At 42.9% G+C, this 16,562-nt stretch overlaps 1 protein-coding gene across 1 annotated transcript in view; it reads left to right on the top strand.

The window, feature by feature from the left end:
• The window catches only part of CEP126 (centrosomal protein 126), a 543,909-nt gene that overhangs the window by 189,980 nt on the left and 337,367 nt on the right, over window positions 1-16,562 (top strand). The window contains exon 4 of the mRNA XM_069639092.1: window positions 2,249-2,366. Within this exon, the coding sequence (XP_069495193.1) occupies window positions 2,249-2,366 (118 nt within the window). The remainder of the gene's footprint in view (window positions 1-2,248; window positions 2,367-16,562) is intronic.

Raw genomic sequence — 16,562 nt, 5'->3', positions numbered from 1 at the left:
CGGGTGGAAAGGCACCCGCTCACAGACTTTGACGGATGCACCGGCACTGTTGCACACAGTGCCAGTATATCCGTCCTCCCCATTCCCATTGAGTCCTATGGGACTCGAATGGGAATGGGGAGTTACTTTTTCTGGCGCTGGGACTGCCAGGGCTGTAATGTCCCAGTGATTTCCCATTGCCAGGTGCTGGGAAAAAGCATAACTCCGGCGGCAGCCTGCCATTTTTACTGGCACAGCTACCGCCAGAGTTATGAGGCCCATAGACTTTTTCCTTTGTTTCATTGTCTGACATGGCCTATGTTATTTACTTTGGTTGAGACTACTCCCAGTATAGACTTGGGGCCAGCTAGGAAGTCTCCAACACCCATAGAAACCTTAATAAATGGGTTGAAACTTGTATCTTTGTGTCTGTGTCTAACTTGTGATACCATGCCTGCCTAACAGTGATCAATGTGTAGTCGTACCTTTTGGCCTTCGAGGCATCCTTTGTCATTGACAATATGTTTATACCCGTCCAGCAGGCAGGTAATATCCATCTCCTACACCTGAAACGCAAGGTGTACCAGCCCAAGGTCTTCTGACGGTAGGGCAGCTTAACAAAGTGTCAGTTGCTACTGGAGTGACATAGAATATGGTGGCAATTTACAGCTATTTGTGCCGAACTTTGCTCCGTAATTGGTCCGTAATGCCTCATCTAGCAGCACTGGCAAAGATCCACTGTACGTAAACATACAGATCCGTAGCTGTGCTAAGGTCGGTGCTGGGCATAGTTTTATGAGCTGTTCCGGCATGAGGTTTACTGATGTTCCGTTATTGATAAAGATGGGTAGCTCCATCGACCGAATGGACACAGAGCACCAAGGTTTGCAATGTTGTTTCGGGACCACCCAGGCATATCGCTGAGATGAAAAAGAAGTCTTCAGTGTCTTCCATCCCTATTCCATTCTTGATAGCACCGACCTTCTGTCATCCTCTAGTGCCGTACCCTCTGTTGTCTGGGCCGAGGCAGTGTGTGCGGTGACCTTGCAGATTGTACCCTGCCCAGCCTGGTGAAATGGTTCACCTTCCTGCAGCAGCCATATTTTTGACCCGCCGCTGGGTACGTTTGATCATGTGGGGCTATGCCACCGCAGGTGTCGCACCTTAACACTCCACAACGTGACCTCTAGCTACTCTAACCTTTCGATAACCACTAGACTGGAACACACTTCCATTGCAACTTATTCTCTACTGTCATTGCAACTTATTGACTACAGTCTTTTCTCCAGCCATGCACCCCAACCACCTTTGCATACCCCACGGCCCTACTACACCGGGGTACTAAAAGCATTTTTTTTCTCAAGTTGAGAAACGGCATCGCAACTGGTTCTCAACTTGATATACAGTGTAAAGGCGGCCATTGAAAAGTAAAGAAAAAAAGTAAACAACCTTGGAACAGGAGAAGGGACTACACATATTCCCTTCTCCCTTCTCCCTTTCCATGGCGGCCATTGAAAAGATATGTGAAAAAGAAAAAAACATGGCCACCATGGATCGGGGCGAAGGAACTAAACGTAGTCCTTTCTCCCTTTCTACACCTTGAACGCATGTCCTCTGATATATCTGTAGGTTTTTATTGTTAGAAAAATACGGTGGAGTTTTGAATTGATATTTTGAATTTATTTTGTAACAATGTCTTTCAAGAAAATTACGGGACAACATATATTTTTGCCCCGGTTCATTTTAATTGAAGATACGTCAATTTATGCACTCCTGAAACGTTTGCGTTACTTTTGTTTGAATGATTGAGACACCATTGGGTGTTATAAGCTTGGATTGTATCCATTCATAATGTTTGTGAATGATCTTTAATACTATCTGAACTTACCGTTGAACAGGGCATAGCCCCTTTTAGCAGTGCAGGAAGGTTCCCTGGTGGCAGCATCAGGCCTTTTGTGCAATCAGATTCCTTGAAACAAACTGACTGTCCCTCACCGGGTACTAATACTTAATGAACGTAGAGGGATCTTTGACAGTTTTATGGTCCAGGCACTCATTGTCCTATTCAGTTCTAAGAGAACATGGTGGTAATACTGCAATGAGTTTCAGATTTTTTTTTTACATGAGAGAAATATGCTTTTGGAATTCTGAAAGGAACACTTGAGATTCATCAATGACCTATTCTGCCAAATGCTGCATACATTATACACATTATCTGTCATAACATTAATTTTAGAAAGTGAAATCATGATTGTCAATTTATTTTTAGTCCGCACAGTTCACAGGAAACCAACCCCTCGATTGGAAGATGCTCTTGACCAAATTCAGGGATCAGTGATACCATCAACAACATATTGTTCACCTGCAAACAGATACTCCACCGCCAGGTAACTTTTTAGAACTATTTTGAATTTCTATACAGTGTGCAAATGTAATAGTTGCTAACATTGTAGAAACACAATAGCAAGACATTTTAGATGAGATGCACTGTCCACCCTTTATTAACAATATTCCTTCTTACCTCTTAAGTATGCTCTTCTAAACCGAGATGTGCGTTTCCATCCGCGTTCACAGGATGTATCTTTAAATGAGCACATTGACTCATGCTTTACCAGGATACATCCTTACAAAACCCCCAGATTCACTTATTCAACATTTAGGCCCTTGTTACAACTTGGGAGATGGTAATAAAAGCATCAGTATTAGCCAAAAACTGCTGGTTTTAATTTACTCCTCATTTCAATTTAGGAGGTATTACTCCACGCAGTATTGAAAGGGAATACCACCAGCAGTAAAATCCACCCTATTACGTACCATGAAAATGTACCAATTTTTAACTCTGCGCCAGAGGTGGAGGTAAAAATTGTAAAAAGTGTCTATATATTTTTAAAACTTTTTTCTCTTGAAAAGCAGGGAATCACAAGCACTTCTCTTTGTACAGGAAGAAAACCCTTTTTGATGGGGACGTGGGAAGGGGTGAACACAGTGATGCCCACCTTCTCACTATCTTTCATATTTATAGATGCCCACACTCTCTACTGCGTAATGCATAATACGGTCTCTATTGACCATTATCTCAATTTTAAAAATCTTGAGTATTTATTAGACACCCACCAGGATGAAACAATGTAAGCTGATGCAGGTAGATACATGTTGGAATTGTAGTAAGGAGGTTGGCAACTACCTGCACATCTTTTGGTCTTGTGCAAAGGTGGAGAGCTTTTGGGAGGAGGTTTTGCAACAAAAGGAGCTGGTATTGGGTAAGTCACTTCCTCGCTCCCCCCAAATGTGTATATTAGGATTATTACCACTGGGCCTCCATCTTTTGTCTGATCAATCTTACTGGGTTTACAGAGCCCTTTGATAGCTAAAAAACAGGTTTTAAAGTACTGGAAAAGTGATGCTCGTCCAATGGTGGATAGCTGGCTACAAGATCTGTCCATTCTATCAAACAGAGAGAAAACCAGTTATCAACGTATAAAAAGAATGGACAAGTATCTTGCGATTTGGGATGCCTTTAATGATATCCCTTGGGTCCCTTAGTTCCCGCCCCCCCTCCTGTCTCCCGTTTTCTCCTGCCCCTCTTATTTCTTGATGGGGTGGGTTTATTTTATTTTTTTCTCCCCCACCCCCGCCCTCTTTGTTCTTTTATTTTTTTATTTATTTTTCTTTCTCTCTTTTCAAACTCTTACTTTTTCTGTAAATACGGTGCTTCTTGTATAATTTGCTGTAAAATCTAGATAGTATCTTTTCTTCTAAGATTTTTGCATGGATTTTGACTGATTAATTGCTTTTTTCGAAAGTACTATTTATTCTTATTTCTGTCGTTTATTTTATGCCAAATTTCAATAAAGTATTAAAAAAAGTATAATAATATTAATCTTGAGTAGTGTTCTGCTCACTGCTCCACACTATCCATTTCCACCATCAAAAAGAGGATTGAAGTGGATAGCATAGTCAAACCATATACATAGCAAGGGTTATACCTGGAATACCACTGCCTTTTCCCCTGGACAGTGGCACACTGGTATTAGGTGAACTGTCAGGAATAACACCAACGGTAGTGATAGTTACTTAGCTCCAGCGGTATTCGTGCTACAAAAGTCTATTTATTTCTGCATTCTTGCTACTAATTGAGCAATAAGCCCTCAGCAGGGGGTGCATTACCACTTAAGGTAATGCCCCAGGGCCCATGGTTGCAGGCCCGAGTGAAGCAAGAGCCTTAGCTAAGGCCCCAAGGCATGGGCCCTAGGGCCATTACCTGAAGTGGTAATGCCCCCCCGCCCGACGAGGGACTTATTGCTATGAGTACCCCGGCTCGTTTGACCGGGGTACTAAAACATTTTTTCTGTTCTGAATCATTCTGGCATTTTGGAACAGAAAAATAAATGTCAAAATAATGTGTGTACTACATGTAGTTCCTTCTTCCTTTCTATGCCAGCCTGTCACAGATCGGGAGCGGACACGCTGGGGACAGAAGTGTTTTCAGCGCGTCTGCTCCTGAAATGGACAGAAAATCAGGTAAGTGGGGGTGGAAGGGCAGGGAGGGAATTCTGTGGATGGGGGCGGGAAAGACCTGATTCCCCGGGTAGGGGAGATGGCCGCCGCCAGCCCCGAGGAGGCTCAGGGCGGCAGGATTACCGTCTGGTAACGCCTGCATTCTGAACCTCCTCATTGGCTGGGAAACCGCAAACCCCCCCTCGCCGGGGACTAATAAACATTTACTGAGTGGCTCAGAGGCATGGAATGGCCAATCCATCGTAAGAAAATGTTCATTAGACCGCTAACTATAAAAACAAGCATTCCTTTCATCCACATATCAGCTCTTTGTTTCCAGTCTGGCAATGTTGCGGCTTCTACTAGTGCGCTGGCCTCCAGAGATGGTGAGATGCTGGGCCAGGTAGAGTGAGTTATAGGTTAATTCATCACATGTTTTTCTTTTTGCAGCACTTATTCCCCAAAACTATTTTGCTGAAAATGAATCATCCAATGTTTTATTTTATTTTGGGAGGGTGCCCTCCAAACCACCTCCCCTATTATTTATTTACTATACTCCACCCCACCATACCCCTTTTATGCTGCCCCCATATTTCAGCAAAAAGTGTTTAGAAAATAAAACAGGTGATGAATGAACATTGGCAAAACAAGAGGTGATGGCTGGAAGGTTTAGAATAAATCTTAACCTCTGGCATTGCTCTGGGCAACCCTCCAGACCATCGTTCTTCGCCTGCCAAGCCATTACAAAAGGGGAAAGACCATATCCAAATCAGGCTTGGTCCCACCCCCAAAGGGGTAGTCCAGCCCGAACTGCTCGGTCACATCCCTTCTGCACGAGACCACAAGCATCCCCAGACATGTTTCAACCTTGTTGGGCATCATCAGTGAGGAGTAGCTTGGGTCTCTAGGCCCAGCAGGCACGGGACCCACGTCTGGGCATACCCGTCCCACTCGGGGTGACAATAGCAAAACAAAAAGGGGTGATGGCTGGAAGGTTTAGAATAAATCTTAACCTCTGGCATTGCTCTGGGCAACCCTCCAGACCATCGTTCTTCGCCTGCCAAGCCATTACAAAAGGGGAAAGACCATATGCAAATCAGGCTTGGTCCCACCCCCAAAGAGGTAGTCCAGCCCGAACTGCTAGGTCACATCCCTTCTGTACAGTAGAGTGTTGTTTTGGTTGTGACTGCTTTGTAGGTGATTCAGTCTATCTTGAGCAGGTTGCACACTTGAAGCTGGGGTAGCAGTGCAGCGCCTTGAAAATGGGAGTGATGTACTTGAATTTTCTTAGTCCTGTGGTGAGGCATGCTTCTGCATGCTGGGTGGCTTTCGAGAGTCCAAGGTGACTTCTTGTACTCTTCCGAGTAGTGTGTTGGCACTGTCCAGATGGGAGATTACGTGGGCTTGGACGATGGTTCTGTGACTTGGGGCGGGGATGAAAAGCTTGACTTTGCAGAAGAACACACACTGGCACAATGTTGTTGGGGATTTCTTGGTGGTGTGTGTTTGAATGAAAGGTCACACTTGACGATAAATAGATTTTGCCCTGGGTAAGAGTTGAAGTGTGAATAAGTCAGGATTAATGTCAGTCATACAGTGCTACAAACAATGGATGTTGTGATGCAATTGAGCTTTAGGTAAAGCTGCATGCCATTTATGTATGGTGTGTCTTTGATGTTTGTGTTGTCGAGGAATTCCCCTAGAGTTTCCAGGTTGAGATTGAAGATGGTAGTGGTCAGAAGGAGCATTACTGTAGGTTAGTAGGCCATGCTGGGATATGTTTGGGTCCATCTGGGGCAGATAGTCTCAGTTGGATAAGTAGCAGGCAAAACTCTTCAGGACTATTCTGTTGAAGACCATGTGCGTGGTGGACATGTTGTGGAGAGCTTTGTGGTCAATGGTATTAAATGTAGCATAGTAAGATACAAGGTTGAGCGGGCACTGCTTACTTAACCTTACTATATTTGAGTATACATGGGTTGATTTTCAAGTTCAAAGTGGTTGTTTGGCCCTGTGGCCAGAGTAGCTCCACTTGCACAGTGGAGTGAAACCTGTATTTCAAAATATTTGTTTGGGTTGGGGTGTCCCAAACCACTGGGAGGACCTGTGTGACTGTATCACCTTATGATTCACCTTTATACATGGATTGTGTCAACAACTATTTTAACATAGGTAGCCCATAATACATTTTTTCATTTTCATAAAATGAATCTTTCACAATGGTGTGATTTTACAAAAACAGAAGTGTTTATTCATCAGAGACATGGGCTATCCTAAGATGTCCAATGCATTTCGGTCCTGGACCATCTTCAGGGACAACATTCTAAAAGAAAATAATTAAAATACATTTTGTAAGTTGTATATTACATGGAATATTATTGTCATATCAATCCATGTCTTTGTTGTCATATTTATCCGCCCATATTGTCTTCACTCTTCATTTCTGTGGGTAATTGTTTACATCCTGTCAGTTTGTGGAAGATTGTTTCTATGACTTTGGATTCTACAGTAATATCCTTTAATACAATATGAGGTTGGTTTACTAACTAGTTATTTTCTCAGAGTATTTGCTCAATCTTAACTGGTGAATTTTCGAAACTCACTCTATATATATATATATATATATATATATATATAAAACTTGGCATTTATAGAGCGCCTTATGTATCATTGGTAGGACCTCAAAGCGTTGGTAGGTTGAACTCCCTCGGGAATCATAGTTCAAGTCAGTAGAGAGAGAGAGTGTTGTATGGTGCGTGGATGCACCAGATATGTGTGCAGCTGGTGTAGTTGTTGGATGATAGCTGCTTCTTAGCGATAAGTGTGGTGCTGAGGAAATCAGTTGGCTGTGTTCAGTCTGGACACCCAGACTGGGTTTTGGCTGTGTTAGGCCTGAGGAACGCCTATGCTAGCCGGAATGGGCATCAGCTAGCAGTGTTTTATTAGGGTGATGAAGTGATCGTGAGGTCATATGGTGATATGGTGACTCTCAGTATAAGCGTGCCTGAGACCAGTAAAGTGAGCAGGACAGTGGGGACGTACATAGTGACATACATATATATAGCGACAGGATGGATTTAACACAATCGAGATTCAAGATTCAACACTGTGATGATAATGGGGCACACTCAATGATTTTGGGCGCACTTTCTAAATTCAAGATGCAAGATTCAACAATGCAAGATTAAGTTAGGGCACACTCAATGATTTTGGGCATACTTTCTAAATTCAAACGTTAGCACAGTCTAGATGTAAGATTCAACACAGTGATGCTATTAGGGAGCACTTTCTAAATTCAAAATGTTTACATAATCTAGATGCAAGATTCAACACAGTGAAGCATTCTAGATGCACACTTTTTAAATTCAGACTTTAACACAAACTAGAATGGGTGGTACATGCTATCATTCACCTTTTTATCCAGATGCGATGCAGGCCAGAGTTCATAGTTCTCTCTAGTTAGCTTTGGCAATTATGTTAATATGCAATGCATGGCTACTTTTATAGTACAGCCATAAATAGATTTAGGCTGGTGGTTACAAATCTTTCTAAGTATGCATGGGCAAGTCTATGGCAGTCTATGTTCTTGAAAAGTAAGGTAGAATGGGGGGTGCTTTCTGAAGTAGAGAGTAATTGCTCTACACCCCACCCATGCCACACTTACAGTTTTTGTTGGTGTCTGTTGGCTGCTGGCTTCACTGGCGTCTCCTGCAGACACCTGCAGACACTTTCTGGAGCCGCCTCTGTTAGAGCTGCCCTTTGCCTTGGGGCCCTTAGCTGCAGGGGCTGCCAGTCAGAGGGCTGCCTTAGGCGGTCGGTCTTGACTTTTAGGCTAGCCAATCAGACGCGCTGCGCGGGTCGGGAGGCGGGAGGGAAGCAGACCAGGAAGCGGGTGCGGGGAGGGAGCAGGGACTGTGCGGTGGATTACAGGGGCTGGGGGCTGAAACAAATTTGGATTAGACGGCGGATGGAGTTGGAAACACACCTTGCTTCCACGAAAAAAGTGAAGCTGGTGGGGCACAACAGGTCCATAGACCCCGTACACACGGCCTGGAGGACGAATCAGGTGTGCTGGGCGGGTCGGGAGGCAGGAGGGAAGCAGACCAGGAAGCTTGTGCGGGGAGGGAGCAGGGACTGCGCAGTGGGTTAAAGGGGCCTGGGGGCTGAAACAAATTTGGTTTAGACGGCGGATGGAGTTGGAAACTCACCTTGCTTCCACAAAAAAAGTGAAGCTGTATATGGTCTCAAAGACTTTCAATGGGTTTCCTGTCCTGGTGGCCAGTGTTGAAAATATATATGATTCAGTACTAGTACCCAGATTAAGATTGTAAAAGAAAGCAAAACAAAGGCTTTGTGCTCTCGCATGGGGGAAATTTCATTGAGAGATGTGTTCTCCAATAATAATCCATGTGAGGCAAACCTGGCAAATTCCAAAAAGGAGTCTAACAACAATAAGAATAACAAGCAAGGGCCCAACGATGAACTCTACTCCATCCTAGCTAGGGATGAGCAATGAAAGTGGAGAGTAACGGTACAAGTAGAGATGCCTGAGGCTAGTATCAGGCAGCCCAATGACAAACCACATTTCTTTTTCAACAGATTCCTGCATGCTTTGGGACCGAAAACAAGAAGCCAGAGAATGTCCTTTACATGGCATCTGGAACGGAACTGTCTGATGCAAACGTCCTCAGTGACATAATTGGGGACACTAATGAACAACAGTGCTACAGACCAACTACGATAAATGACCTTGAAGTCCAAATTGAAAACGCTAACAGCCCAGGCATAGGGGATCCATAGGAAATATGGTACGTTTTCAATTCAACCAGTGCTGATTTTTTATAAATCACAGGTTCTACCGGTGTTTAACTTATGGTGCAGAAGGTTTCCTGGCTACATCCTGGGAACTCTGGGCCTCGTTAGGAGGGAGCTCCTGGAGACAAATATTGAGGCTCCCTAACCCAGTGCCTACTGTTGTGATTAGATACGAGCTGGGTCTAATTTCAATATATGCAAGAACCGTTTGAAAGACCTTGTCTCTATTTTGTAAATGCACAATGCCTAATCCTGACTCTCCTTACCAAATCTTGGAGAAGGCATTGAAGATGGAGAAGGGCAATCTCTTTGTCCAATGGAATAGAGCCTGCATACTCATTTTGGAAGATCTGGAAATGAAATTAGAGGTACTGTTTGAGAACCCTGAGAAGGTGAAAAGAAGTCTGTAGCAACATGACTGGATCCAGACAGACAGCTTTAAAGGGCGAGAGCAAGTCTTAAGACTGTCTACCTAAATATCTGACCAAATTCCCCTCTTCATGGTACAGATCGCAATTTATGCGATATAGAATGAATGTATATCCTATTTTGCACGTTTTAAGGATCTATTATCAAGATTCCGGACACTATCAAATCAGACAGCCTGATGTCCTAGTCCTTTGGAAAAAGCTCCTCGGTTTTAAATTCTTTTGTTGAAAGCATGTGAATGTATCAACGTAGGAATGCTAGTAGCGATTCTTAGATTTTGAAGTTGGAATTTGTGATGATCGAACATAAAGGTTTGTAATAAATCATACTACCTCCCTTTCATCACACATTCTCCTACCTTTCTACTCCCTCTCCTTGCCCCCAGTACGATTGCTCCAGCAGCAGATGTCCTCCCTGCTGGAGAAAGGTGCATTAGAATCAGTGCCTCTGGTGGAAAGGAACCAGGGGGGTGGTACTTCCACTACATCTTTAGACCTGAGGCGATTGAAGTTCCTCGGGAAGGACAAATTGAAGATGGTAGCACTTTCGCAGATCCTCCAAGCTCTAGAACTTCAGGATTATTTGGTGTTACTCGACCTCTTATGCTTTCTTCCATGCAACAATACATCCCAAGAACAAGAAGTACCTTAGGTTTATAATCGGCAGCTTACACCACCAGTTCTGGGTACTGCCGTTTGGGTTCAGCTCCGCCTGAGGGTCTTCACCAAACTGTTGTCAGTGCGGCAACGAGTCTAAAAAGTTAGGGTGTCCACGTCTTCCCTTACTTGTGATCATCTAAACCACACCTACCACTTTCTACACAAGCTGGGCTTCTTCCCCTACTTCAAGAAGTCCCAGATGACAGCTCCACAAAGTTCCAGTTTATCAGAGAGGTCCTGGATTCCTCCTTGGGAAATGCTTTTGCCCCCAGGACAGAGCTATGAACATCCAGCAGATGGCCTCCAGATTTGAAAAAGCCCACACACAACAGGCACCAGACTTTTTATAGTTGCTCTGTATCATGGCATCCTGCATTCTCCTGGGGCTGGAGGCCAGACTGAGGATGATGTCACTTCACTGAGCCCTCAACTGTCATTGGTCACATTTCTCGGGCAACATGAGAGACCTTTTACAAGTCCCGATGAGGGTCTCACAGGTCCTGCTGTGGCAACATTGGCCATTTATAGCACTAAAGGGGTGGTACGCATACCTGAACGAGCTCACAAGGAGTGGACTGTGGTGCCCTGGATAGATGAAACACCTTATAAACCTCTTGGAGCTCAGGACTATCAGACTGGCACTGATGGCCTATTTGCACTTTATACAGGTGAAAATGGTCCTGATCTTGTTGGACAGAACAGTCAGTGGTCATGCAGTACCTCAACAACCGAGGGGGCATAGGATCACCACCACTGTGCAGCTCTGGGTTTGGGTGTTACAAAAAGAGATCTCTTTGTCAGAGGTTCATCTAGCCAGGAAGGAAAACATAATTGCAGAGTGCCAGGAAGACCTCTCAGAGATTTTCACCCTTTGGGGAAACCCTTTAGGTAGATCTGTTTGCATCCAGTTTCAACAGGAAGTTCTAACTATTATGCCCTAGGGAATTTACTCTGAAAGGAGCACTGGGGATGCGTTTTTATGGTGGCCTGGAACTTTCCACTTCTGTATGTGTTCCCTCTGAATCTCATCATACCTCTGTCAGGAGGATGAGATGGTTTTCAAAAACCATGATCCCAATAGCCCCGGACAGGACCAGTAGGAAAGGCTACCTTAACCTTCTGGACTTGCCCATCTGCCCTCCACAACGCCTTCCAAAGAGGGTGCACCTACTCTCACATGCAGGAGGAATAATCCTCCACGAATGTCAGCACTTCCAGTTGCCACATCTGGCTAATGAGGGGGATGATGTATGGGACTGGAATCTACCCGAAGATGTCATTAAGGTGTTGTTTCCGGCCAGAAGGGCATTAACAAAAGCTCTCTAACACTGCTGCTGGAAGAAATTTTGCAGCTGGTGCAGGGCCAAAGATTAGGAACCTTTTTCATGCAATCTCACTGGTGTACCTTATTTCTTGTTTTAACTAACCCAGCCAGGGCTACACATGGCTACAGTCAGGGGAGATCTAGCTGTGTGCTCCATATTTTGCGCACACCCAATCTAGGTCTTAATTTCCTATTCTCTTGGGCGTGAGACTTAAATTTGGTCTTTAAACCCTGTTCGAACCGATGCACTCTTATCTGCTCAGGCTCCCTTCCTGGAAACCTGCTTTCCATGTCGCAATCACCTCTGCATGCAGGATGAGCAAGCTCCAGGTGCTTTCTTGCAAGACACCTGTTACTAGGATTTTGTAGAGGAGCAGGTGGATGCTTTCACACCAGATCATGCCCCTTCACCACACCATCATATTGCAATAGTAGAAGAGCAGTAAATGGGATCCTGTGTATTGTTCCTATGCCACATCGAGTGTATGAGAAGTTATGCACTCAGACAGCCACACAGAATGTACACTTGCTTTGCTCTGAAAGTGTGGAAGGATGCTGCATGGAAGGATGCCAGCACGTACCTATGGACATCATGGAACATTAAAGTGAAATGTGACGAGAGCAAAGTGATGTCATGAAGAAGATATATGACCTATATTGAAATGATATGAAAATACTTAAGACTAATAATGTAACTGAAGCACCAAGAGAAACCTGTACCTAAGGCTAAAGAATACAAAGAAGATAAAGTAACTTACTGGTCAATAACTGTAAATACACAGTAAGGCAATGTAGAAAGGAAACATATAGGGGCTTGCTATAGAGAAATATATAACATGATAGGAAAATTGATACTGACTCACATCAAATTCTGCTAAGCTACCTCAGAAATAGATCATGGTTGCAGAATCAGGAGAGGCTGGAAAGCTCGGTGTGCCGAACAACAGAAATGCTATGTTGGCATAGGACCAAATGTGCTATTTTAAGGAATAATTGTTAGACACAGGAGGAGTTAACCAGTATACACTATGAACCAAGGAGACATTCCTCTTAGATTAAAGAAGAAAACCTCTACAATGGCCAAAGTATTGGGCAAATAATTGCATGAAGTCTATGCAAGGTAGAGTGAGCTAGTCTCTAGAGGCCAAGAGGAGCAAGAGCACCCTGCATATTTGAATCAAATAGCAGTAAATAAGAGGCTGAAATGGACGAATCTGTGGTCTCTTCACATGTGACTAAGAAGTCAAAGACTAGGGCTATTCATTAGAGCCTCAGACGTAGATAGTGGTGTGCTCACTCCCTTGAATGTTCCAAAACAGTGAGCAGGCTGCAAGGTCAACTACAGACTGAAGACTTTGGCTAAGACGGATGAGAGCTGATGGCTAATTGGGAAAACTGGGAGTAGTCTGAAGGGATTCAAACACCTATGTTTGGTTTCACATACGAGCTGAGAAGTCCAAGGTTGGGTTAGCATGCCAACCAATCAGTGGGTCTAAGGGGCAACCTAACAGGCAATGTTGCATAGGCAAATCCACTGCTGTTTCGTCCACTATAATCAGTACTATACGTATTTAGAGGTAGTTTAAGGTGTCCCCTACAAATAAGGGGTAACCAATGAAGTATTAACCCATATGTATTCTATATGTAGATATGTTCCTTTAAACCAATCCCGTCCTTTAATAGGTTTTATGATTTGTCACGTAGAATGATGTCAAAGGAGATGCATATTGGGGTATAAGACCTCTATGTAATGAAGATACTGTGTGAGTGTGCATGCATCAGTCCAATGCCTGTCTGTTCTCCCTGCTTTATTAAATGAGAATAAAGTAGTTATTTTCCATACTCTTTGAGTCTGTTCAATTATTTGGTCTGAGATCATTATTGTAATTCCATCTAGCACAAAAGACGCTTAAAGGTGATAGAGCACATTTTGCTAGTGGTGCGGATTGTTACGGTTTAATCAACCTAGGCCAGATCCAAACATCCAGACGCTTGGCTTCTCCCACCATTAGCTAGAAGACTGCAGAGCTTCCTGTGAAGATCAGCGTGCAGAAAACACATGTAGGAAGATTTGATTGGCAGGTCCCTCTTTGATGAAATTCCTGTCTGGTCCAAGCAGGCGCCCCGTAGACGCAATGCAAACTGACCGTTTAAGGAAGAGTCTATGCCAAGGGACTCGATCTGAGTCACGGATGTAAGTAGAACAACAAAGGTGGCAACAATGGGGGGAGAGATTGTACCATAAATAATATCTTTTAAAAATGTAACAGGATTTTTGGGAAGATTATAAAGAGAAGAAGTAGATAACTCAATTCCTGGTTCCAAGCGGATAGAAGGGTACGCACTGAAGTAAAGACGATTAAGGATTCCTGAGGCAAGGCCTGCAGAAGACTGTGTATCAAACTCTGCAACAGAGTAGAATGGAGAAGGGATACATTTACTAAAATTAGTAAAGGAAAGTGTACGCAGAAAGTATTGAAAAGGTGCACATGTGTGGGGTTATAAAAATGTCAAAATAAAGCTTTTGTTGTGTTTTAGACTAATACATTTAAAATTATAGTAAAAAATGAAGGAGATTGGTGAACAGTTGGACCAAAAGATTGACATCAATCAGGAGGGTAAAAATTAAAGGAAATTAATATATATATATATAATCTGTCACCCACCAACTGCATCACTCTAGCCAGGGCCTTGATCTTATCAGGACTTGATTATTGTAATGTACTATTACTCCGTACTTCCATCACAAATCTCAACAAATTACAACTTATACAAAAGAAAGCCCTTTGGGCAGCCCTTGGAATAAGAAAGACTGACCATATTTCCAAAACCAGAAGAGAGCATCACTGGCTACCCATCAAAGCCAGAGTCATCTTCAAAACCCTGTGCATCACCTTCAAATGCCTCCATAAAAATGCTCCCATCTACTTAAACCATGCAATTGCCAAAAAAGAAATCACAAGATCACTAGGATCTAATAACCACTCACTATGAGCAATACACCAGAGCAGGGGGCACTAGTTTCCAATACCTAGCCCCCAAACGTAGGAACAATGAAAACAAGGAAACATTCACGGGTTTAAAAAAAACTGCTAAAAACCTGGCTATTCAACCTATATCAATAATAGCCATCACAATATTTTGTAAATAGTTCTGCACTTGTATATACCCATCAGCATTGTAAATAACTTTGCTTTTTTCTGCTAATATAACTGCGCCAGAATGGCTCCTTTGATTGTATGTATCATTAAGTTGTCTGTAACCTCGTCGTGATACCTAAGGGTCTGGGCGTGTAACAAATTCAATAAATAAATAGAAGAGTCTTAAAATACTAACAATAAAAGAATGATATAACACAGCTTGATAGAATGCATAAACTAAGGAGCAAACAGAATATCATTGCACAGATTTTTAAATAAAATAGTATGCAGTTAAAATATTTCTTATGGAATTATAAACAGTATGGTGCCTGCCAATTGATCGACGTGGTATATTTGATGAAATAAGGACTCGAATAAAAGAACAGATTAGTATTGACAGTCGAAATTGACTTATCATGGGTGAAACTCCCCTTTCACTTGTATGTAGGACATTTCTGAGATATGCAGCGAAGATAAGGCAGTATCATTCGGAATGAGTCCGGAGCACGACAAATAAGATGCTCATGCCGTGGCCTCAGGAGGGTTCACTGTCGACAACCATATTGCAGTAAATGACAACTTATTTGCATGCCACATACAAGGGAAAAAACTTACAGAAAAGGCTGGCCATTTTAGAGCCATGGAAGTTGCATCGGAGTGAGAAAGAAGAACAAGCCAAGAGGGAGTGGATGCTCAATCAGCATGAAGGAGAGGATAAAACACATTTGGCTCCCCTTTCCGCTCCTGAAGATATTTTTTTATTTGGATTTGTATAGCGCACATCTGCCCAGGGGCATCGTGGCGCTGAAAGCAATCTTACTTGTTACAGGCATACATGGCATATTTACATACAGTTGTGCTTATTTACATACAGTTGTGAAAATACAGTAGGATAGGTAAGGTGGGGTGGAGTTAGTTAAACAGCATGGTTTTGAGTAGTCTGCTAATAGTGAATAGAAGATAATAGTGCAGATACAGAGCAGAAGGGATTTTACCTTTTGAAAGGAATTAAGAGCAGCAGCGGGGTATCCAACATATGCGCCCCCTGCTTATATCCGCAAGGATAATGCAGAAGAGAGAAAAAGCAGAGAACGTAGAGGTATATCAACACTCGATGAAAGTAAGAACAAGAACTTAAGAGAACTGACCTCACAGGCTGCGCTTCCAACAACTTAAGTGCAGCATTTGTGACGAGTTTAACATAAAAGGATGTATTCAGATTAGTACCATCAATAAGTCAAACCTTTAGCATCAGGTTCCTTTGAATCACAATGTTGTTTGATCTTAAACACAATTCGTCACAACTGTATTAATCAAAATTGTTTTAATCACAATCTTGTTAAATTTAGACGCATATTAGTCACATAGGATAAATCACAAGGAATAGTTTTTGAACACATTATTGTTAAGTTTGAACACATTTAATCACAATTGTGTGAAAGAGTAAGATAGTTTCTACTCTGCATGATACTAAGTTACAATTAATAACGCCATTGCACTTTATAAAGCCATTGTGCGTTCTTCTATTCAGGACTCTGCCGATTACGGCTGCTATTCAAAGAAGCTATTTGAATATATCTGCAACACTGCAACTGCGGTTCTCTGTGCTTTCACTCAGCACGGCTAAACGTGACTCAGATACTTACAGTAGCTGACAACAAGCTACACACAAAAATATGTAAGTTAATGTGTTCAAACTATACAGATGTTTACACCCTT

Source organism: Ambystoma mexicanum, chromosome 7q (genome assembly GCF_040938575.1).
Source record: "Ambystoma mexicanum isolate Mex_15411 chromosome 7q, UKY_AmexF1_1, whole genome shotgun sequence".
NCBI classification, from domain to species: domain Eukaryota; kingdom Metazoa; phylum Chordata; class Amphibia; order Caudata; family Ambystomatidae; genus Ambystoma; species Ambystoma mexicanum.
This window is presented reverse-complemented; position numbering and strand designations above follow the sequence as displayed.